The sequence below is a fragment of the Panthera uncia genome, chromosome D2 (assembly GCF_023721935.1).
Source record: "Panthera uncia isolate 11264 chromosome D2, Puncia_PCG_1.0, whole genome shotgun sequence".
Lineage (NCBI taxonomy): Eukaryota > Metazoa > Chordata > Mammalia > Carnivora > Felidae > Panthera > Panthera uncia.
Window position 1 is genome coordinate 41232647 of NC_064818.1, and position 23107 is coordinate 41255753.

The 23107-nt window shown below is 46.7% G+C and overlaps 2 protein-coding genes across 2 annotated transcripts; both read right to left on the reverse strand.

Moving 5' to 3' along the window:
* Positions 1-2714: 2714 nt before the first annotated feature.
* Positions 2715-6373, reverse strand: LRIT2 (leucine rich repeat, Ig-like and transmembrane domains 2). Its single transcript, XM_049646645.1, has 3 exons — positions 6264-6373; positions 5206-5987; positions 2715-3475 (listed from the first exon to the last, which is right to left on the reverse strand). Exons 1-3 carry the CDS (start codon positions 6371-6373, stop codon positions 2715-2717), a joined length of 1653 nt encoding a protein of 550 aa, XP_049502602.1.
* A 4927-nt stretch (positions 6374-11300) lies between these two features.
* On the reverse strand, positions 11301-23107 carry LRIT1 (leucine rich repeat, Ig-like and transmembrane domains 1). The gene is made up of 4 exons (XM_049645322.1): positions 22986-23107; positions 19049-19515; positions 14442-14747; positions 11301-13224 (listed from the first exon to the last, which is right to left on the reverse strand). Exons 1-4 carry the CDS (start codon positions 23105-23107, stop codon positions 12260-12262), a joined length of 1860 nt encoding a protein of 619 aa, XP_049501279.1. The 3' UTR covers positions 11301-12259.

Consider the following 23107-nt stretch of genomic DNA (forward strand, 5'->3'; position numbering starts at 1 on the left):
GACATTATGAAATTGTGCAAATGCATGTTTTTAGCTGAACGAGGTCCAGCCATTTATTTACTTATCAATAATTTACTCAATCATTCTTTTAATAACACTTGTTCTGAGCATACTGTCGGTGCCAGGCCGGGTGTTAGGTGTACAGGCTCCAACATACCAGAAGAAAGGAAGAAACAAGAAAAAGGACAAAATCCCTTCCTCAGGTTGACAATAGCAGATGCCTGGGGCGAGCAAAGGCTTCATTCTAAAAGTAAGTCACCCTGCTTACAAATGACTTCTGATCCAAAGGCACTCACCTTAAAATTATTTGGCCTAAGCTCTAAATAGATAATATTCCCAAGAGCATAACAAATGAATCTGAAACGATAGCATCTTTTAAACATTAAACAGAAAAGAACACTAGTTAAACATTAATTGAACAGAATGTGAAGGGTATTAGCATAGATATCGTATTATTACATATATATTTATACATATACACACACACATAATCCTAGTAAGATCTGATGTTCCAAATGGCCCAGTCTGTATATTGAGTCACATTGAAAGAGAACACAGACGGACACGGATGCTTTCAATGGTGTTAATGTTTATTGTGATGACATTTATTGTGTGCCAGACATTGTTCTGAGAGCTTTCCATGTGAAAAGTCATTAATCATTGGGAAATACTACCCCTATGAGGTAGGTAGTATTATTATTCCCAATTTACAAATGAGGACAGTAACGCACAGAAAAAGAGAGTAACTTGCGTAACATCACAAAGCCGGTAAGAATTTAAGCCCAGGAAACTGAGTTCCATGGTCTGTGCCTTAACGTGTCCCCCTTCCGCTGTCACATCGCCTGATTGATCTGAATAATATGCATCTTTACCCTCGGAATTTTTAAAAGGTCTCTCTAAGGCTGTTAAACTAATCAGATTCCCAGAAATCCTCTCTAGACCTTGTTCCCTCTCCCTAAATTTCCATGTTCATAGGAGTGGCTGAATGAACACTGGCCCTGCTCACTGAGGTACTCCTGATTCTCACTGCTGTATTATACTTGTCCTCCATGGCCCCTTCCCCCTTCCTCTCCCTTCTGTCCTGTGCCTGCCATGAAGCTTTCTTTGCTAGGAGTGGAGGCCAGAACACCTACTGCTGCCTTCATGGTAGCCCCAGGCTCCTTCATAATTGCTGTACCCTCCAGACCTGTGGACAGCCTCTGATGCTGTTGGAAGAAAACACACAGAGGCCAACAGAAGTACAAGCTCTTGCCTTTTGCTCTAACCACTTTTCTTCAAAATTTATCACGGGAAATTTCTCATGAACAAATTCTCTTCTGCATTACATGTATGAATGTGTTGTTTATATACCTATGTATATATAACTATATATGCACATATATAATTTTAAAATATATGTTCTTAGGTGTGATAATGTCTTTGTAGTTATGTTTTTTGAAGGCTTGGAGGAAGTGATACTCGAAATGGACCTGGAAGAAAGAGTAAGAATTGGTGAGGAAGGTGGGAAGGAGGGAGGAAATATTTCTAGGGATGTCACAGGGAGGCCAGTTTATACTCAACAGGCTCCAGGGGATTTTCCTGTGGCTAGTGGAAAAGCTGCAAAAGACAGATGTGGGTTCAAACCCTGGGAAAGATTAGCAACAGCAGGGCTGCCCAGAGGGACAATGAGCTATCTCTGGGGTTCACGGGGAACCCTCTACCCCACGTACACCCAGATAAGAGGAGACAATCAGCTCTCAGGGCTTTAACAGGAGAGCTTGAAACAATAGGGGAAGGGAGTGGGGGTTATGTCATCACTCATGTAGCAAACATTTGTTGTGCTCAGCGCTGAGATGCTAGGGACACGGGGCTAAAAAAACAAGCCTGAAACTCAGGATGTCACAGACTAGGTACAAATCGGGAGTCTGTAGCCTCCCTTTGTAAATGATGACAATAATAATAATTATATAGTCATATGATTTTTACATAGGTTCTATTCCTTCTGGGACTACAACTCTACTTTCTAACAATCACTGGAGCATGAGCCTTGGGCTACAGCCAGTTTCCTGTTCCTCAGTGCTGATGGCCCCAGGCTCTCACGAACACCAAAGGACTGGTCACAGGAGCACAGGCACCCACAAATAGAGAGTCACATCACCCACCGGGCTCTCACTGCCCCAAAGGGCAGATCTTTGGAATATCAAACCTATGTGATCTCATTGGGAGTTTTCCAGTAAGAGGAAGAATAATACTTTCTGAACAATGGAAGACACAAGAATATTGCAAAATAGACATTTAGAGGAAACAATGGCATTCGAGCTCCCGTCAGGGGGTGCCTCCACCAGCAGCTAGATGGGTGATGGTACACAAGTAACTTTCTGGGCTTCAGCTTCTTCACCTGTGAAAAAAAAGGGGGGGTAGAATTCTACCTTTCTCCAGTAGGATAACACATGTGAAATGTTATGTGTAAATGTTACGGAGCTATATATATGGAAAGAGTAACATTTATTGATTTCCAGTCACCATGTATAATAAGATAACTATTTGGACAGGACAAAGCTCCATTGCCATCCCTTCTGTGAAGAATTGTGTCAAGTTTGGTGCCTGGAACAGAGTAGGTGCTCAATAAATACTATTGAATGAATGGGTCAAGCCAAGTAGAGTTGCCACAGAGGGTGGGTTTAGGGATTAAAGGACCATGCTTCCCCCCACCCCCTGCCCCCAGCCTGAGCTGTTCAGCCCCTGTCTTCCTTTTCATCTTTCTCTTCATCCCCTTCATCGTCTCTGTGCCCCAGGCGGTCCTCACAGACAGCTATGTGCTCTCTATAGGAGCAGTCCCTGTGCTGTGGCACAGCACGGGGGCACCTGGGAGCCTTCCTGCGGTGAGGACAGCAGTGCAGCCCCCACTCCCTGCAGCTGCAGGGGGCCTGGGCTGCCCAGACGTAGGCGCCCACAGGCACCGCCAGCAACACAGCGCACAGGACCACTGTAATGTGCAGGAGGCGCTCCCGTCCCTCCAGCTCGCCATGGTCTCTGCCTGTCACAAAAACCACACACCGGCCCCTGCGTGGGGGCTGGCCCCCCAGGCTGAGGCATGCCTCATACTTTGTGCTGGGAAGGAGGTCATCCACGGCGTACGTGTTGATCCCGGGGCCGATGTGGACCACCTCCTTCTTGAGTGTTTCATCTGATGCAATGTAGAGGGTGAACCATTTCTCCTCAGGGGTGTCAGCCACTGCAAACCACTCCAGCAGAATCCCATGCACTGTCTGCTTGACGACCCTCAGGTCAACATAGGCATTGCCATCTGAGGGGAAAAAGGCAGAATGGGGCACAGACAGGGTCTGGGCAGGCTGGACTTGGAGGGAGATGACAAGGGTGCTCCTGCCGATGGAGTTGGAGGCCACACAGGTATAATTACCCCTGTCCACCAGGTGGGCAGCAGGTATGACCAGCTCCGACAGAGCAGTATCTTCTGCAGTAGATGAGGTCAACACTGGGTGGGGAGAGAGCAAAACAGTTCCAATAAATATTTCTCTGATAGAAAGCTGGACAGCGTTCAGCAATGCTAATTATTATTATTTTTCTGAGCTGAAGGTGATGATTTATTAAGCATATGTTTGGTGCCAGGTGTTTGCCTCTCAGCACCCCTGTAAGGTAAGTACCCCATTTTTACACATAAGAAGTTGAGGATTGGAGTGATTAAGCAACTTGCCCCTTGTGAGAAATGATCAGAGGTAGTGACTGATCTGGAACCTTGCTCTTCTGCCTACGGAAACCACATTGTCAACTTCACTAGCTGCTCCCACCAAACTACTAGAAGCCTCACTGAGCCAACAGCATGGTTTCTGGGAGATCTCTTGCCACCATGTGATACTGTGAGCTTCAAGAAGGGTCTTTTTTGCCTGCCAGGTATAGAGAGGCTCAGAGTCTGGAGCCAAATGCCTGGGTTCTATCCCTTAATAAGTATATGGTCTTGGACAAGTTGCTAAGATTCTCTTGCCTTCAATTTTCTCATCAGTAAAACGGGATGATAATAGTATCCTTTATGTAGGTTTGATACTAAGTGCTTAGTGCTAGCTGTTGTTATTACTGAGAGGATACGTATAATATGGTACCAAAGAAACTGACTTCAAAGCATTAAAAACGACATGCATGCATCTCACGGCTCTTAAAAAGGCTACAACAATAAACCCTACATTTCTCCTTCATTGGTATTTAACCTCAAGCCAATAAGATGTGATCAAAATGATGGGAAAAAATCAACCGTTCAGTTAGTTAGGTATTTTTTAATCTTCCAGTGGTTTTTCACTATGCATAACAAATATCTGGATAACTGACTATATTTCTCAAGTTTTACTCAGATATTTCTAGTTGTCTTCTAGACTTCAGGATATCCGTAGGGAAGCCACCTCTGGCCTGTGATATGTCCCAGTGATGCAGGGTAGCATTAAAGGTGATTCCATCTAATGTATGAAAGCAGACCATATAATTTCAGAAAATGAGAGGCAGGTTTGAATCCCAGTTGTGAGGCCCATGGAGGTCACTTCCTCATCCAGGGTCCCAGTAGTACAACTTTAAGCCGATAAGGTCTGAACAACACAGTGGTGGGAAGTGTAAAATTCAGTCTATATGTAGGAATTTCCAACCTTGCCAAATGGTAAGAATTAGTTGGGGAAAGAAAGAGGGGAGAAGAGGGAACTCTTGTTAATTTACATTATTCTTAGGTCCTCCCCTGGACACAGTAAATCTGAATCTCCAGGGCAGGAGCCTGGAAATCTTATTTCAAACAAATACCCCAGATAAGTCTGCTCCAGCAAATTTAAGAAATAAGTAATAGTCTCTAGAATGAGTCCTAGTCAGAAATTCTATGATTTAAAAATACATAGCATCATATTTTGCATCTAGAAGACTCTCAGAGAATATATTTGTTCATGTATAATTTTATAATATTTATATAATATGTTAAGCCAGCTCCAATACATATAGTTACATATATACATGTATATCCTATAGGGATCTGTATGCAATCACTTAAAATCATGCCAATAGCGGAACTATATCTTGGAAACTTTCCTGTTGTGGTGAGTATAATTTAAGGCTATCCCAATCTTCCCCACACCCTTATTTCATGATTGACCCAGTTTAGAACCTCTCTACTGAGGATAGGGTTGCTGTAGACCTCAGTCTTTCCCAAGACACATTGAGAGGGTCCATGTGGCTTACCATCAAATTCTCTCCACACGCTCAGAGGATAAGTCCATACAATGGTTGGTGAGGGACTGGCCTGTGCCAGGCATCTCAGGGTCACATTCTGTCCCATCTGGATGGTGACACTGGCATTGGAGGTTGAGATCTGTGGCTTCATGCAAACACTGAGCTCAGTTTCATGAAAAAGCTGCCCTGCTTTGGAGAGAGGGTGTTGGCACACCAGGTAGGAATTCACCAGGATGACCGGAATGCTGTTGGACTTTACAAATTGGACAAGTCCCCTCAGGCGACAGTCACATAGCCAGGGGTTGTCGTGCAGTGCCAGCACCAAACCGGAGTGAATCCTGGCTCCGCAGCCAGGCTGATGGGGTTTCTGGTAGGCCAGCCAGTTCGAGAAGATGCCCTTGGATACAACTGTAAGCCTATTGGAGGATAGGTCAAGGTAGGTCAGATTGACCAAGAACTGAAGAGCCAGCTCAGGGAGCACATCAATCCTGTTGTGTTTGAGATCTAAGACCCTCAGAAGAGGGGTGGCTTGGAATGCTGTCCATGGCACTGAACGAAGTTTGTTCCCCTCCAGTCTCAGCTCTTTCAGTTCTGACAGGTGCTCCAGGGCTCCTAGGTGTATCACAGTGATGTTGTTAAAATTAAGCCAAAGGTATTCCAACGTGCTCATGTTGATGAAGGACCCTTGGGGCAGTTCGAATAAGGGTGAATTTTCAATTCTCAACCGCTTTAACTCTTCAGGAAGTTTCCTTGGGATCATTCCCAAAGAGGTAGACATGCACTGCAGAGCCCTGTACAAGAAACCACAATATCTTTAAGACGAACATCAGGGAAGTGAGATCAGGTTTATTCTGGCATTAGATGTATGAATTAGAAGAAAAAATATATATGCCATTCACTTGAAATAAAAGAGACCCATTTTGGTAAAAGTGCACAATTCTCCAAAGTTCAGCACCAACTAGAGATTTGCTGATTTCCTGCCAAATCTAGGCCTGTTCCCACTCCACAACTTCCCCAAATAAAACCCATCCCCTACAACCTTCTGGCATCTTGTTAGCACAGCGCACCTGCCGAAACTGTCCTCTGAGCAGGTACATCCTGGTAGACAGGATGGCTGAGCTGCATGTGAATCCAGAAAGACCAGAACTAGCAGGCAATAGTGAGAAACTGAAGCCATATTCCTCTGTAAGAAACTACCTTGCAAGTTTTGAGCAAGTATAGTCCAAGCTTCCGAGTGGCAAATCCTATTATCGGTAATCCATGGTGATGTAGGTCAGCACAGCAGTGGCAAAGTCCCTGGATGCTCTGAGGTCTGTTATGGCCCAGATCACAAGCTCAATAAGAACTCATGAAGAGAGAGCTATGTGTCTTAACTAAGGTCACAAAATTTATCCTTTTTCTAGTTCTCAAGTCTAGAAAGCAAACTCTAAGCCAGTTGTCCTATTCAGCACTGATACTGTCTTTCCTCAGTTTCTTACAAAAAGATCCAAGAAACCAGCAAGTAATACTATCCTGAGCACTATGGTTCAAGTTATTTGGCCAGAATCCATCCAATACTTCATCACAATTGGCTCCTGAAAGCTAGAATTTTCAACAACTCTCTAGAAGTGAATGCATGGTGGGTAACAAAGATGTGACCACTCCCATCTCTGGCTTTCTCTCCACACCTGGTGTGATGGATTCATTCCTCTACTGTATTAAGGCAGCTGTTCTTACCACTTGGATGACCAGAGTCAGAGAAGCATCATGATGCAGAGGTTAAACCACAAGATTGTGTTTTCTGATTAAACCAAAGTGTGTTTCTTATCCTGGATCCTGAATGCTGTGTGTGTCACATGATAAAGGCTTACATTTTAAGGTGAGATATGTGTGATTTGGGGTACTTCGTTACTCAGTAATCATTCAACAAACATTGGCCATGTGCTCTAAACCACACAATTTCTAGGTGTCAGGAATTCACTGGTGGACAAAACTTCATAGACCCTGTGGGATCTTCTCTCTAGCTTATGCTTCCTTGTCTTGAGATCTTTGGAAAGTCACTAAGCTCCATGAATCTCAGTTTCTCCTCTGAAAAATAGGGAAATTAATAAACACGTCATAACATTTCTAGGAAAATTTGAGGTTATATAGAATAAAGTACCTAACATACAGTAGATATATTGATTCCCTTCCCACACCAACAGACTCTTGAAAAGCAGAAAAGTCTACTTTCCTATTACTTGGGGTATTTTCTGGTGAATATTGAAATTCCATGAGTTCCCTTAAGACTCATGATATACATTGTACCCTACAAAAGGCCTCAAGGAAGAAAATCCGCTTAGCAGTTAACCAGTGAGGGGGGAAATGGGTCACCAACTAAGCTGATTACACTCCAGGCTTTCTATCCAAGCCAGATATATTTGCTTGAGTTTTTTGTCTAGCTCTACAATCTGGATAGATCTCTGAAGTTCCTCTCAAGGTAGAAATCAAAACAAAGAGAGTGAAATGGGTGCAAAACTTGTGCTAGACATGGAGATGTGCTGCCTAGAGCCCCTTCAAGGAATAAGTTGATGCTCAGCTGCAAGGATTGCTTGCATGAGGTCATGCCCTTCCCAAAGAAAACCACATATAGCAACTGAGGGTGGGGTGCCCAAGGGCCCAGCCAGTTTGGCCTGATGGCAGACAATTCTGATTCTCACTCCAGAGAACTTGTACCAGGCTGGCCAAAATTTTTTCAAGCTTGTTTTTTGAAAAAAAAAATGTGATTCAATTCACTGCATCACAACCCACTAGTGAATTCTTTTCTCACCTCAAAATGTAAGGGCCTAAAGAAATCTTCATCCCCCACAATTTCTTCCCTGTTCATCCCATGCTATCCTCTTCAAATGAATCCAGCTGAACCTAACTTTTTAGTGGTTTGATGAAAGCTTGAGAAGAGTATCCCCTGGCATGTCATTTCTGGATTCATGCAGGCCACTTCTGCACTGCTCCTTCTCCTCTCCTGACCCCTTCATCTCCTGGTTTCCTTATTTGGCATATGGGCACAGGGAACACCTATGTTTTCAGTTAAGGCAAGAGACTGGGGCAATTAAAGCTGGGTTATGTCATTTACCTTAAATTACTAGTGGTTAAGTGGTGTCCCTAAAACTCAAGAGAATTAACCACAAGGGGAAGGAGTTTGAGAATATGACACCCTCATCTCCCTTCCAGTAGGATGTGTTCAGGAACTTGGCTGTTAGAATTATTAGTAGAGATAGTCATGAGAGAAGAGACATTCTGTTTATGAAATAATTAGATATAAATAGCCTCTGTGTGGTGGCTCCCTGGCCAGTCTTAATAGAACCTTAATAAGAGAGTTTTCTATCTATTCATTTGGAAAATGGCACCCTGATGTTAGTAGAACTTTGGGATGGCTCAGACAGAGAACTAGGTGACATATCCAGAAGCAGGCATGCTGTTTTCCCTCTTTTCAACCTAGTGCTCTCAGTCTTCCATCTGCTGCCAACCCCATCTGAGATGTCTTCCTGGCTACCCATGCTAATGGCATGCCTGTGATGGACATACAAATGACTACATTCCCAAGCTCCCTTGAATAGGTGGGCTATCCAACTAAAATTCTGGCTAATGGAATTTTAGAGGAAATAATGTTTTAAAAGCCCCTACATGACTCTCCAGGTTCTCTTCTCCCTTGGTACAGCAAGTGTTAACATTCCAGGTGGTGGAGTCTTCATTAGCCCGGGCCCCTGAGTGAATAAATGGAGCAGAGCCTACCCTCCATCCACATTTACCACAGACTCAAGAGACTCTGTAAAGGCAGGGATAAACCTTTCTATATTAAGCCACTGAAATTTGGGAATTGTTAGCATAGCATAAGCCTAACCTATCCTGACTACAATACCTTTGCAATCAAATAACATGTTCAAGTACTCTTAAGTTTGTTTTTGTCTCCACTGGATTATATGATAGTTAAAGCAAACATTTCCAGCTCTAGGATCTTTAAAGGCACTGGTCACTGAGTAATTTCAATACCCTACATCAACTTTCTAGGATACATTTTCTGTTACTTGCCTTTTATACCTTGCAACTTACACATGCTACTTGAGATAAGTGACATTGGACATACGCCCTGCTTAGGTTAAAAGAAATAATTATGTTGTAGTTAGAAAAAGACATGATGGAGATGCCACAATCTCATTCAACCTCCAAACAAGGCTTCCAAGGATACCATGCTGTGGGACCACCCTGGTGTAGGTTGGTCTTCATCACTGGGAGACAAGAAATTATTTTCCCTGCCCTCTAAAAGGTTTTCAGGGACCAACTTATACTAATCAGACTCATATACCAAAAGATCAATATATAAACCAGACATCAGTTTATTTTTTAGAGCGGGAATTAATTTTTTTCCAGTTACGTGAATATTTATGAACATAATCCAGGATGGTTCCCCTCTACAAGAACAAACCAGGGAAGACAGAACACACAAAGGAAGACTGACAAGATGGAAATTGGCGGCTGACTATCTTTGGAGTCATTCCTTCCAGACCCACTAAAGCAGGTCTTAATGAATTATTGATAAGTTTGAATTCTCTCTCTCTCTCTCTCTCTCTCTCTCTCTCTCTCACACACACACACACACACACACACACACACACACATTCACATGATGTTGAATAAATACTAACAAATTCTTGCTTTCAAGTTCCTGAATTTTCTTCAAACAAGGTTTAATAAAACTGACTGGATGTTTATTGTCTTTGGGCCAATAATTGTTCAATCTTAATTGGCTCAGCCAATCATTTAGAGAAAACATCTTAATCATTTCAGTAGATGGCTGCTTTCATCCACTTAATTTGTTCTGATTTGGGGAGTGCCTATCAGTCTCATATATCAAACAATCAGAATTGAGTCTTGGGTCTCAATAGCAGAAATGTCTTAATGAATCTACGTTGGGGTTTGGAAAGCTACAGCCTGAGAGCCAAATCCAACCTGCCACTTGTTTTTGTAAATAACATTTTATTGGAACACATCCATGCCCATAACTTACATATTGTCTGTGGCTGCTTTCACACTCCATCAGAAGAGCTGAGTAGTAGTGACAGAGCCTAAAATATTTACTATCTGGCTTTCTTTACAGAATATGTTTGTTGACCCATGCTGTAGACAATGGTTTTGTCATCTTCCAACCAAATAATTTCTCTTACCAATGGCTATGGCCCATAAGTTATAGTCAGATGTACCCTCTGAGTAGATGGGCAGAAAATATCCACATATGGAAATTCCATACTCATGTGTACTGGTGGTCTTATGGTTCCTACAGTTTTCAATGACTTGAAAAAATCCATTCCCATAATGAACTTGCTGTAGATCACGTTGTAGAGATCAACACTGAATAGTGACCTTCAGCTTGGCCAGAAAGTTATCAAAGACTTAGATCCTCCAAGAAAATTGATCACTACCCTCTACAAATCAGTCAACTCTTTGGGCTTCAGTTTTTTTCATCTGTAAAATCAAGCAGCTCATCCTCCATAATGGGTTGTTGTAAAAATCAAATAAGAGAAAGCAAGGAAATATGTTGTAAGGTCAGATGTTGTAAGGTCTTTTGTAAATGTGAGAGGGAGTACAGTAACTTTAGGCGATACCAGCAGGATAGTTCCCTGGGATTGCTTGCTGTACCCAAATTTTCTCCGTTGTTGTCTAAAGGCCTTGGTACCAAACACCCTGAATTCTCCCCTTATGAAAGCCCGGACTTGTGTACAAGACATTGACCCTTCTGCTGGAAACATTCATCTTCACCTGTTCACAGAGGTGTCTCAGAGGCTTCCCAACTTGAGGCAAATGGAACAGGAATCCCACCTTGAAGTGGCTCACTGAGTAACTGGGAAAGCCCTGAGACACCCTCAGGAATGCAGGTAATGTCAGTAATCCTAACAAAGACTGCTACGTGGAAACAGAGGTGAGCTGTGTGCCAGACAGCATTGGGTGCACTGTGTCGCCTACCACGGAGGGTCTCTCAGATTCCTCCAGCCTGACATCTGAGAGTAAATAAGCAGTGGTCTCTTGAGCATCATCCAAACCAAATTTATTGAAATTCACTGAATTTATTGAAATTGAACGATTATCTCTAGGCAGAATGGCACCCATAAAAAAAAGGTTAGAACCCGTAAGTGTACACAGTGAGGGCACAGCGTGGGTCTGTGTGTGTGTGTGTGTGTGTGTGACTATACAAATTTGGCTAATGCATCAAGGGACTGCATGTGTGAGTGCCTATGAGTTAGCATAAATGTAATCAAGATGCAGAAGAGGGGCATGGTAAGGACTGTCAACCCTGGAACCAACTGCCTGATCCTGACTCCAGAACTGCCACCTTCTAGTTGTGTATACATTGTGGGCAATAGAGTGAATTAGATCACTGCTCAGCAAACTATTTCCTGCCCCCCATCACCTCCCTGGCAGAGCTGTCCTTTGATGCCACGTGAAAGTTGGGTTTGGCCATGGGACTTGGCTTTGGCAGAGAGAATATGGGCAGAAATGGCAATGTGCCAGCTCTAAAGCCAAGCACTTAAGAGACATTGCCTATCTTTGTTCATTCCTCTGATATCATCTGACCTCTCCTAGAAAGACTGCCCCAAGTAGCCACTGACTCTTCATCCTGGGCCCCAAATAGAACTCATGAAGCAGAGACACCCTGGTCAACCCACAGACCTGTAGGTTGGGTGAAAATAGTGCCTGTTGCTACATACCCCTGAGATTTTGCTTTTATTTGTTACATGGGAAAAACTGACTGATACAAGCAAGTCAGTCAATCCCCGTTTCTTCTCCAGGAAAATGGGAAGGCCTTCTGCAAAGGGTTGTTATAAGAATTAAACAAGTCAGTGTATGTAAAGCACTTAGAACACTTCCTGGCACATAGTAAGTGCTTAATAAGTGTTAGCTGCTGTCACTGTGTGCACACGTATGAGTAAGCAGGAACCCAAGTGGGCAAGAGTGGGTGAGTGTGGGCTCAGGTGTCAGAGTAAGCAGGTGAGAGTAGAAGACAGAAAGTGGACGTGGCAGGTGTGTGGGCACCTGGAGGGGAGCACCCCCCTCAGCAGAAGTACTCATTGATCCGTCTGCCCCCCCTGCCCACCAAGACCTGAGAGTCCAGGCTGGAACGGGCCGAGAGGAGCCTGTCGGCCTCACTGAGGCTGTGCTGGGACAGCTCCTCAGAGCCATCCTCGCTGTGGCCCAGCCTCTCCAGGTTGACGTAGGCCTCGGCGGAGCCCCCAGAACGGCACTTCCGGCAGCGCCTTCGCAGAGCACCGCAGCAGACAAGCAGGGTGAGGGGCAGGGCGATGACAACAGCCACGCTGATCACCACCACATTGATGAGCCGCTGGGTGGCCTCGGCGTCTACCACCTTGTCCGTGGAGAAGATGACACACTGCTCCTTCTGGGGCAGCAGGTCCCGCACACAGACACATGCCACGTACTTGGTCTTGGGCACCAGCCCACGGATGGTGATGCTGGTCTTTCCAGGCGGCACAACCACCCTCCGCATGCTGCGCTGCCCAAAGACAGCATAGAGGACACTGAAGGTAGTTATGCTCCCAGCCTGGGGGGCCTTCCACACCAAGGTCACACTCTGGTAAGTGTCTCCCACCACCTTGAGAGACCTCACCATCTGGGTCTCCTGGCGTCCCGCCTGCCCGTTTGAGCGTTCTCCTGGGATCCCCATCTGGAAGTGCTGGAGGGTCAGCTCCTCCTTCATGTTGGACACAGGGGGCCCAGTGGCCAGGACAGCAGGCCCAGGAATGTCAGGGACATGCCTGGCCACCATCTTGTTGTACGCGGCAGCTTCTGCCCCCTCACCTGTCCTTGCCCACAGTGCCCCTGGGCTCCCACCATGTTCTGTGGAAGCCTGGGGCTCAGTGATGGCCAGGGAGATGACAGTCTCAGAGACTCCCAGGAAGTTCTTGGCCTGGCATATGTAGTCTCCTGAGTCAAGGTGGGACACAGCAGGCAGGCCCAGCAGCGTCCAACTCTTGCCATCGCTGGCAACTTCCTGGTGCACTGAGGGGAAAGAGGCATAAAGCAGGAAAATGAGTGGGCCCATCTGCCCCAAACTTCCTCCTAGGGTCAAGTTCACGGCCCCTGGACTGTGTATGCTCTTGTATACATAGGAGACCTTTTCATCCTGAGAAACCACTGGGAGTTACTCAACTTTTCTTAGACTAGCCAAGGGGATCAAGATCACCTGGGCTCAAATTTGGGGAGACCTAGGCTCAGGCTGAGTCTCAGGATGATCTGCCTTCTAAATCTGTATTCTTCAGGGCCCTGGAATCCTATAGAACGGACTCCTTAGGGAAGCAGGCTGTGCTCTGTGGGGGAAGGTGGGTCAGGGTGAACACGAGACAGAGGCCTAGCCGGAAGCACACTGCCACCCTGCCCAGACACACTGCCACCTCCATCAGAGCGTCTTCGACTTTGTGTTTTACATAATGAAGCTCCTTATACAATGTTTGTTTGTCAATTGATTTCAAACCCACAATCCCAGAGCAACACTCGCCAGCCTAGTTGAAGGAGACCCCGAAGAGAGCTGCGAGGACATGCGGTTTTCTGGTCATGCACTAAGAAACGATCCCTCCTCAACCCCTTGTCTGCACGCAGGTAGGCTGTGACTCTGGTAAACCCCACCATCCTGTGCCAGAGATAAACCATCTCTGTCTACACAGCAAAAATAACATGGGAGGCTGTGTGCTGTAGGCCAAGCTTTTAGCCTCTCAGAGTCGGTTGACTTACAAAACAAAAAGGATAATCAGGTTGTTCTTTAAAGTTCAGTGACATTATGCACATAATGTACTCAACACCTGAGGAGCTCAATAGATGGTAACTCATATTGTTAATCACTCCTAGTGAAACTGGCTTAACATTCACAACTTGGAAACTTACTATAAATATCAATACACTAAGAGTATCTTCCACCAAAATGGCAGCATTTTGTTCCTCCCAGGGTGGGCCCTGATCAGAGTGTCTTCTGGAATATGTAGGGCAGGTTGACAGCTATTGTCATCATGGAAGCCACTGTCCCATGTTCTGTCTGGGCAGAGCCTGTCTACCTCCACTCAGCCACAACAGGAGTAAACAGCCTCGCTCAGCTGACCTCCCTCTCCTCGGCAGACCTGACCTCCCACCAAAGATGCTGACATCCCCACCCTCCCCCACCCCCCACTCCCCGCCCCCGCACCCAGTCTGCAATCTCAGCACCACAGTCCCTGTAGCTCACAAACCTGTGCCGTTGAGCGCATACCCGTTGGCTCTCCTCCAGCTCATCTCCGGCCCAGGGACCCCGGTGGCCCCACAACGTAGCAATACTGCACTGCCCAGAGGGGACCTGAGGCTGGCTACCCCTGGACGGATCTCCGGACTCTGGCACTTCCTCAGTTCCAGCTGGCTGAGGGCTACTCCGGCCAGGCTGCGCGGGCTGGCACACTTCAGCCTGGCCTCTATGAAAGCCAGGTTTGGGGCCCAGCCTTCCAGGAAACGGGCTAGGTCATAGAGGCGGCAGTCACATACCCAGGGGTTGTCCTGCAGCCCTGCAGGGATGAGAGGGCAAGTAAGAGGTGAGCCCCCGATATTCATATCCCCATGCCCAGCCCCCCTGCCCCGTCAGGGAGGACAAGGCATATCCTGAGCTCAGAGTCAGCAGACCTGGCCTCCAGGTCCAGCTCCTTGCCTCTCTAGCTGTGCAATTTTAAGGCTGGTTCTTCAACTTGAATGATAGCAGTACTTCCCTTTCAGCGTTGCTATAGGCATAAATAAAAACAAATCCTGTTAAGCATTTGGGTAAGCCATACAGCATACTGACAAAATTGGCAATTACTGCTGCCATTCCTGGACTGACCCTTTCAGGCTACTGGTCAGGCAGCAAGGATTTCAGCAATACCTGCAATATGCCAAAATAAATTTCTCAAAATTCTTTGTGACCCCTGACTCTTGATCCCTGTCCTCTCAGTTCAGTGTGGAACTCTCAGCATCACCCCAGTAAGGAGGGTGGCTCTGACATTGGTCCCTTTGATACAAGCTCAAAAGGGGAGGAGTGAGGAGGCCAGGAAATCAAATCCTATGTCATATCCCCAGCCCTCTTTACTTTAAAATTGGACTTATTTATAAAGATGACAGTAGGTCACTGCACCCACCCTTCTACATCCAAGAACCTTCTACAGATACAGGCGTATCATGTGTGTTCATTCCTAAAGCACAATTCCTTTTTACATGTTTGCATTTCTGAAATATGGAATGAATTCATTTCATGTGGTGTCTTTTTACCCCCAAAGATTGTTATTAAATTTGATAGTATGTCTAATAATCAATGGCATATTATTTATTTGCATGCATATATTTGATATATTTGATTATTTATTTGCATGCATATATTTGATATATTTGGAAGGGGAAATGTAAGGTTTGAGGAGGTTGCATATACATCTGCTTGTAACACGTGACTCTCAGGTCCTTCTGAACACCAGTTGGGAGGATACCAGTACCTTCTTCCATCCATCTTCACTCCATCCCTCTCATAACCGCTACCCTGTGTCACTGGTTAAATGCATTTAATGATACATCTGCACCCCAAGAATCATGAGCGCCCAGCTCTGGTGGTGAGCTGCCTGGCTTTCACTTCTTACAATTGAGCCCCCAAAGAATGAATGCAAATAGCAAAGTTAAATGACAGGGAAACTTTTACCCCTAAGACTGGCAGAAGTTAAATCTTCCAACCATTTAAATTATTAGCCTCATGAGGGAATAGATTTTCATCTCTCTTCTTCCCTGCTATATCCCCAGCACCTAGAACCAAGCTTCCACACTGATAGGCACTCAAATAAACTTGCAGAGTGAACACCTGCATTTGTGGTCTCACACAGCACAGGTGTGAGGTGAGAATTGGCCCAGCCACTTGGAGACTATTAGACTGATATTAAACTGTCTAATGTGCACACTCCATGACCTATTCCATTTTTCAGTTCCTATCCTAGAGAAACATTTGTCTACATGCACAAGAATGCATTGTCAAGAATGTTCTCTGTATCATCATAGCTGTTAATAAAATAATGGAAATGATCTAAGGGGCCAGTAAAGGGAGAATGGCTAAATTAACTGTAGTATAACGATACTATTAAAAATTATACAGTAGTTTATAAATAATGAAGCTGATCCATTTGTAGCAACTTACAAAGACTTCCAAGACCTATTGTTGAGTGAAGAAGTTAGTGCTGGTTGATATAAACAATATGATATATACAATATGAAACTTTATGTAAAACACAGATAAAATTTCTATGTGTATGTATGTTTATATATGTATGTGTATGTAAATGCATTTTTTAATTTTATTTTTTATTTTTTTATTAAAAAAAATTTTTTTAATGTATATTCATTTTTGAAAGACAGAGAGAGACAGAGCACAAGCAGGGGTGGGGTGGTGAGAAAGGGGGACACAGAATCCAAAGCAGGCTCCAGGCTCTGAGCTGTCAGCACCAGGGCCCGACGTGGGGCTTGAACTCACAAACCGCGAGATCATGACCTGAGCCAAAGTCGGATGCTCAACAGACTGAGCCACCCAGGAGCCCCATAAATGTATTATTTTTAAGGAGGCTTCACACCCAGTGCAGAGCCCAGCGCAGGGCTTGAACTCACAACCCTGAGATCAAGACCTGAGTTGAGATCAAGAGTTGGACGCGTAACTGACTGAGCCACACAGGCACCCCTGCAAATGCATTCAAAAAGAGAACATGCAAATGAACGTAACAGTGGCTACCTGTTAGAAGGGGGAGAAGGATTCGGGATCAGAAGAGGGAACAAAAGGGTCTTTAGCTTTTTCTATAATATTTTAATTTTTTGTAATGTTTTTATTTATTTTTGAGACAGAAAGAGAGCATGAGCAGAGGAGGGGCAGAGAGAGAGGGAGACACAGAATCCGAAGCAGGCTCCAAGCTCTGAGGCTCCAGGACTGTGAGATCATGACCTGAGCTGAAGTTTGACGCTTAACTGACTGAGCCACCCAGGCACCCCAGCTTTTTCTGTAATATTTTAAATGTTTACATATAATCATGTGTGAGTTATGTAATTAAAATTAATATTAATTTTCTGTAATGAATTATGCCACCTGTCACCCTCACGGCTAGGTATGAGTTTTAGGCAGGAAAAGAGATGGTTCACCTGTTAAGACATTGGTTTATTACAAACAAGAAGGAATCAAAGAGAGGGGGTCAGCTAGTATAACCATTCAACTCTGCTTTGGGAAACTGAGTCACAGGGGGCCTTTTCCTGGCTGCATGACCTGGAAGATCGCTTGTACTTCATTTTCCTTATTTGTAATACTGGGTGAACACTCCTTGCCCTGGCTGCCTGACATGGTCATTGCAGTAAAGTTATCAGATATTTCATATATATATATGAAATTTATATAGCATACATATATTGAAAAGGGCATTCAGTTAAATGTTATTTTCAAATAAACAATTTTTTTCCCTGTGAGTACTATCCTATATATTATCCTTTATCAGATGAGAAAGTCTGCAGAGAGCTGGAATGGGGCTTGCTGTTCCCTGCCCTGTTTGCAGGCAGTGAGGCTTCTAAATATTCCCTCCTTGAGAGACTTTCCCGGGCCTTAGGGCAGGAGCTGCCCCAAACCATTCTGAGACTGCTCCAGCCCCTGGTGCTGGACCCTATATGAGCCAAGGTATGTTCTAGGCACATGCTGCTAGGAGGGCTCTCTTCTGATACTATCCACCCACTCCCCACTACCCACCCTCTGCCACAACTCCCCATCCCCTCACAGGACAGAGGAAAGAGAATCAGTCTATCTGACATGAGCCTTGGGCCCAAACCACTACTTACTAAACCTCAGGTTGTGTTTGTTCATCTGTAAAACAAAGGACATTATACTTGCACTATCTACCCCCTGGGATATGGTGAGGGTCAAGTTCTGTGAGGGAGCAAGAAACTTAGGGAAGCTTCAGTGCCACACTAATGCAGATGGCCAGTAAGGACTGACCAGTTAGCAAAGAGTTAGGACCACCTTCCATCCATGTATGAGTACCTAGTGCTTAGAGGAGACTGTCAAGGGGGTGGGGGTGTTCACATGTTTTGAAGATTGTTGGAAGTTGGGTTTCCCGGAAGCAGACTCTGAGATGAACATGTGCAGCATGTTCATTAAGGAGGAAAGGAAGGAAGGAAGGAAGGAAGGAAGGAAGGAAGGGGGAGACACAGAGCTGAGAAGTGGGCCTGGTGAATCCCTGGGGGACTCGGGAGCTGAAATAACCCATCAGAGTCATGCCAAGCAGCTGGGTCCTTAGACTCCCACCTGACAGGTCTTTGGATAGGGGCTGTGTCCGGAAAGGATGGGTGGCTTTGGGCAAGGCTGCTCTGCAGCTAAGGTTGTCCCTGACAGGGCTGGCAGCTGAAGGCCACTGCTGACAGTGCCCTCAAAACCTGGGCAGCCAGCTCTACTTTGACAGGGACCCAGGTGGCACACCACTGTGCCTGCCACATGTACCTACTGTGTCCTAAGAACTGTCTTTTACTTGCAACTCCAACCTTTTGAGATAGATGTTATTGCCATTCTCTCTTTACAGAAGGGGAACCAAGGCACAGAGAAGCTAAGCAATTTACCCCGGGGACACACAGCTAGTAAGAAGCAGCGCTGGGATTTGAACTGGCAGCAGCTTGAGCTCCAAACCTGCCAGTGTGTGCCTCTCAGTCTTCACTCAGATCCAGAAGGCAGGCGTGATTTCTATTTTTCGGGTAAAGAATCAAGACTCAGAGAGGATCAATAACTTGCCTAAGACCCCCAAGCTCCCCAAGCTGGCTCCAAGTGAAGGATACCACCCCTTACCTAGCACCAGCCTGGTGTGGTGGCCGGGAAGGAAGGGCCCGGTCTGCAGGTGAGCCCAGGTGGCCAGCAGCTCCTGCGGGAGCCTCAGCAGCTGGTTGCTGGAGAGGTCGAGGAAGGTGAGGTTCCCCAGGAAGCGCGCGGCCTCGGGCGGCACGGCCGAAAGGCGGTTGGCCTGCAGGTCCAGCAGCCGCAGCTGGGGGGCGTCCCTGAGCGCCGCCCAGGGGAAGGCGGCCAAGCGGTTCCCGGGCAGGCGCAGCTCGCGCAGGCGGCGCAGGCCCCTCAGCATGAGGCCGCTGAGCTCGCTGAGGGCGTTGTAGGGCAGCCACAGCTGCTCCAGGCGGCCCAGCGGCCTGAAGGCCTCTCCGGGCACCTTGCGAATGGCCGTCCGCTCCAGGCGCAGTCTGGAGGTGTCCGGAGGGACGGACGCGGGGGGCAGGGTCATGTCGGGGTCGCTGCACACCACCGTCCTGGTCACAGAAATGGGGGACATTTGAGCGAGGGTCCTGTCGGGTCCGCGATCCTACCCCGCTCCCTCCCGGACCTTCCTTCAGGAGGCCTCCCGGTCTGCACGGGAACCGGGACCGCCAAATCCAGGCTCCAGGCTGAGGTGGGCCCTGGAGTGGCGCCGCAGACGAGCAGACCCCGGATTTCCCTTTGAGGGGTTCTTGCTTTGAGAGCCTTTCGCAGGGGTCCCAGAGGGCCATTTGGTCCTGTCCCTGGCTGAAGGACCTCTGTGTCCCCTTACAACTCACACCACCTACAGTGCATTAAGAATGAATGGTATTCATAAATCTTGAGATCATTTTGAGCACTGCAGCACTGCATATATGTGTTAAAAGTGTTCCTTTGTTAAATTATACCTCAGTTTTTGTGATATTACTTATATGACATATAATATATGTAATATCATATCATACAATTATATATATAACTTGGGCATCAGAAACGAAGCCATACACTCACTGGGTGCCTCAAGCCTCCCCTGACCCGGAGGGACCATGAGGTGATTAAGGTGTTTAAGAGCTAGGACTTGGCCCCTGCAGTTGGATTCATATCTGGGCTCTCTGCTTGCTGGTTGTGTGTCCTTGAGTATATTATATAACTTCTATTGTCCTCAGTTTCCCACAACAGACTCCACCTCCCCGGGGTGGTTTCAGGGTTTAGGTGAGGTCCTGCTGTGTACCAGTTCTGCAGACCTGTCATCTGGAGGTGTGCAATGCTATTTATTGACCACTATCAAAAATTCCTGCATCCCAGCGCTGCAAAGCTCCTTGCAGTGATCCCTCTGCCCAGACAGTGACCTCCTAAACTTTGTTCTATTAAGTTTGGCACTAAAACAGAGGATAGAGAGATAAAAAGAAGCAGGCCTTGCCGTCCAAGAACCTACAGTTCAAGGCTGTGTCACGTGCCATCTCGGAGAGAGCAGCACACTCACATAAGGTAAAAAGGGAAAGATTCTCAAGAAGATAAAACTTGGAGGCTAGACCAGAGGGACCCAGCCCTTGTGCAGCCTATTTCATCTAGAGGGCTTCTCTGCTCACACTGGAGCAGGTGGGGGCAGTGGTCACGTTTTGCTTTGCTAGGGGACCTTGTTCTTTTTGTACTGCTCATATCAGGCCTTCCTGATGTAACACACACTCTGACAGCCTCCATCAGTTCAGCCTGAATACTCTATTCAGAGTTGACTGGCTGAACTTGACTTGCTTTTCCTTGTCAGTGGCACAGGGGCTCCCACCCACTCACATTCTTCAGGTATACATGGACGCCCCTACTGAGGGATGGGTGCTGTGGAGATTCAGAAGAATATCAGACTCATAGCCCCTGTCCCTATACAATAGCTTACAATCCAGCTAAGGAAGATATCACTGGGGGCAGTGATATTTTCAATGATAATGGAAGTTTGACTGTTGCAAAGAGGAAGGTCTGGATGTAGGAGGGAGGAAGGCAGTTGACCAGAAACATGCCCTGAAATTCACCAAGGGAGGGATCAAAGAAACCACTAAGAAGCCAGCAGGAGCCAACAGCACATCTGGTGGGGCAAACTGGGCATAAAGAACATGGGAACACTTCTGTCCAGGTGCCCAGACTGGGCCCCCCAAGGAAACCCCAGTATCCACAAGTACCCACAAGTTCATGATTATGGGAGCATGGAGCATAGGCAGGTCACCCAGGCTATCCAGATGTAAGGATGGAACCCTCTGACAGTCCCTGGTTGGAGGTGGGCTGAGGAAGGCATCTGGGATGAGGAGGAAGCCTCCGTCTGACTTTGCTATCTGCTTGTGGCCATTGGGGACCTCAGGGCCTCCTATAGCCTTTCCTGGCATCGTTGCCCTCATAGGACGCTCCATGCAGATGGGCTGGTGCCTATCAGTCATGGGACTGTCAGGCAGGTGGAACTGATGGTAAGAGCTCTGGCTTCAGAGGAAAGATGGCTACTGGCTGACATTAGAGCCCTGGAAACTGACCTTGGAATTTTATTTTCTATCTTAAGGCTAACCTGGTATCACAAGCCCTCCCCTGGTCCCTGCCCATGACAGAATTACCAGTTGAGAAGAAATCTGGAAATGGAACTAAAGCCGTGGGTTCTAGGACCAGGTCTGTCACTGATGCTGTGTGACTCTCAGCCCTGTGCTTTCTGTAAGTAGCAGGAGAGGCTCTTCATCACCCTAGTCACACTGTCCTTGGCCAGAGGCTATTTCCTGGCTGGCTCAGGGCTTAGCCCTGGCTTTTCTTGAGGAGAGAATCCTTACCTCTGATGATCCATATGAATTGGACCATCAGAGACTTGGGTCAAAAACGGAGTTCTTGTTTTCCAGACCACACAGGGTATCCTTTCGTGGGGGGTGACTCTCCATTCTTTGCATCCCCTCACACCCGATCAACCCAACACCCATTGCCAGGATCATTGTAAGTGTCACACTGATAACACTGCTGCCCTGATCAGAAATCATCAGTGGCTCCCAGCACCCATCTAAGACAAGGGAGAAAGGGAGAATGGAATTCTAAAATGTTAAAAAGATGGTAGGAAAGGCCCTGAGCCAAGGACTGAAATTCCTAAGCAAGTTGGGAAATGCAATGGTCACTAGTGGATAAGTTGAAGATGTCAGAGAAAAGATAGTCTAAAGACTGCCAAAGAGAAAAGGAGAGGGGGCCATGGTGGGAGAGCAAGGGTCCACAAATCACAGTGGCTTTGGAACATCCCATGGAAGGGAGGAGGAGAGGATGGAGGTGCTCTCAGAGCTCAGGTAGGGCTTGGGGAAAGTCAAAGAAAAGGCTGAGGATATAGGGGTGCTTGCTTGCAATGGAATGGGCACTCCTGGGCTTTTGGAAAACCCATAGAAATATGTTGAGGCCGAGGCTCCTGGGGGATGGGCCAGAGGTGCCCCAAAGTGGGAAAAACATGAGGAGGCAGGTGGTCACATTCTGGGTGGGGTGGTAAGAAATACCTGGGCTGTACTGGGTAACCCCAGAAGCTGAGGCAAGAGAATGGAAGAGGCCTGGGAGAAAAGGGGCTAGGGAGATATAGAGAGAATGGTGGAATAGAACGGAAGGAAGGAAGGAAGGAAGAAAGGAAGGAAGGAAGGAAGGAAGAAAGGAGAGGAAAAGAAAGAGGTAACAGAGAGACTTCTCATGCCCTTTGGAGGGTTTCCCTCCACCAGGATCCTGGAGGAGGACTCAGGATGGATCTCCTGGAGTGGGCACACTGTCCCACCCCTGCCCCCACGTGTAAAGAAAGGGACTTGGTACTTCTCATGCCCTGCTGGCTGGAAGACAATGCAAAGCAGACCAGCCCCCTAGGACACTTGGGCCTCAAGGGCCTGGAAGATAGAGGTCTCACCCAGCCATGTTCTGAGGGCCCTGCATACAGCCCTCCCAACCCAGCCAAGCTGCTAGAGGGAAGCGGCGGGCTACCCATCCCACACACCTGGTGACATACCTGGCCTTGCTGCCATCACCCAGGATGTGGAGGCTGCAGCTGCATTGAGATGGGCAGGAGCCGTGGGCTGGGGGATGCCCCCAGAGGGCCAGGAGCCAGAGCATGCCCACTGCCACCCTCAT

What these genes read in the sequence shown, in the direction of transcription:
- LRIT1 (XM_049645322.1), bottom strand. Translation starts at nt 23,107, where the DNA reads ATGAGGGTGGCAGTGGGCATGCTCTGGCTCCTGGCCCTCTGGGGGCAT. An exon ending in GGTGATGGCAGCAAGGCCAG is followed by an intron (nt 19,516 to 22,985) that starts GTATGTCACCAG and finishes TTCTGTGACCAG; the next exon opens with GACGGTGGTGTGCAGCGACC. An exon ending in GTATGCGCTCAACGGCACAG is followed by an intron (nt 13,225 to 14,441) that starts GTTTGTGAGCTA and finishes CTTTCCCCTCAG; the next exon opens with TGCACCAGGAAGTTGCCAGC.
- LRIT2 (XM_049646645.1), bottom strand. Translation starts at nt 6,373, where the DNA reads ATGGCTTCAGTTTCTCACTATTGCCTGCTAGTTCTGGTCTTTCTGGAT. An exon ending in TCAGAGGACAGTTTCGGCAG is followed by an intron (nt 5,988 to 6,263) that starts GTGCGCTGTGCT and finishes TTTCTTGTACAG; the next exon opens with GGCTCTGCAGTGCATGTCTA. An exon ending in CGTGTGGAGAGAATTTGATG is followed by an intron (nt 3,476 to 5,205) that starts GTAAGCCACATG and finishes CTCCCCACCCAG; the next exon opens with TGTTGACCTCATCTACTGCA.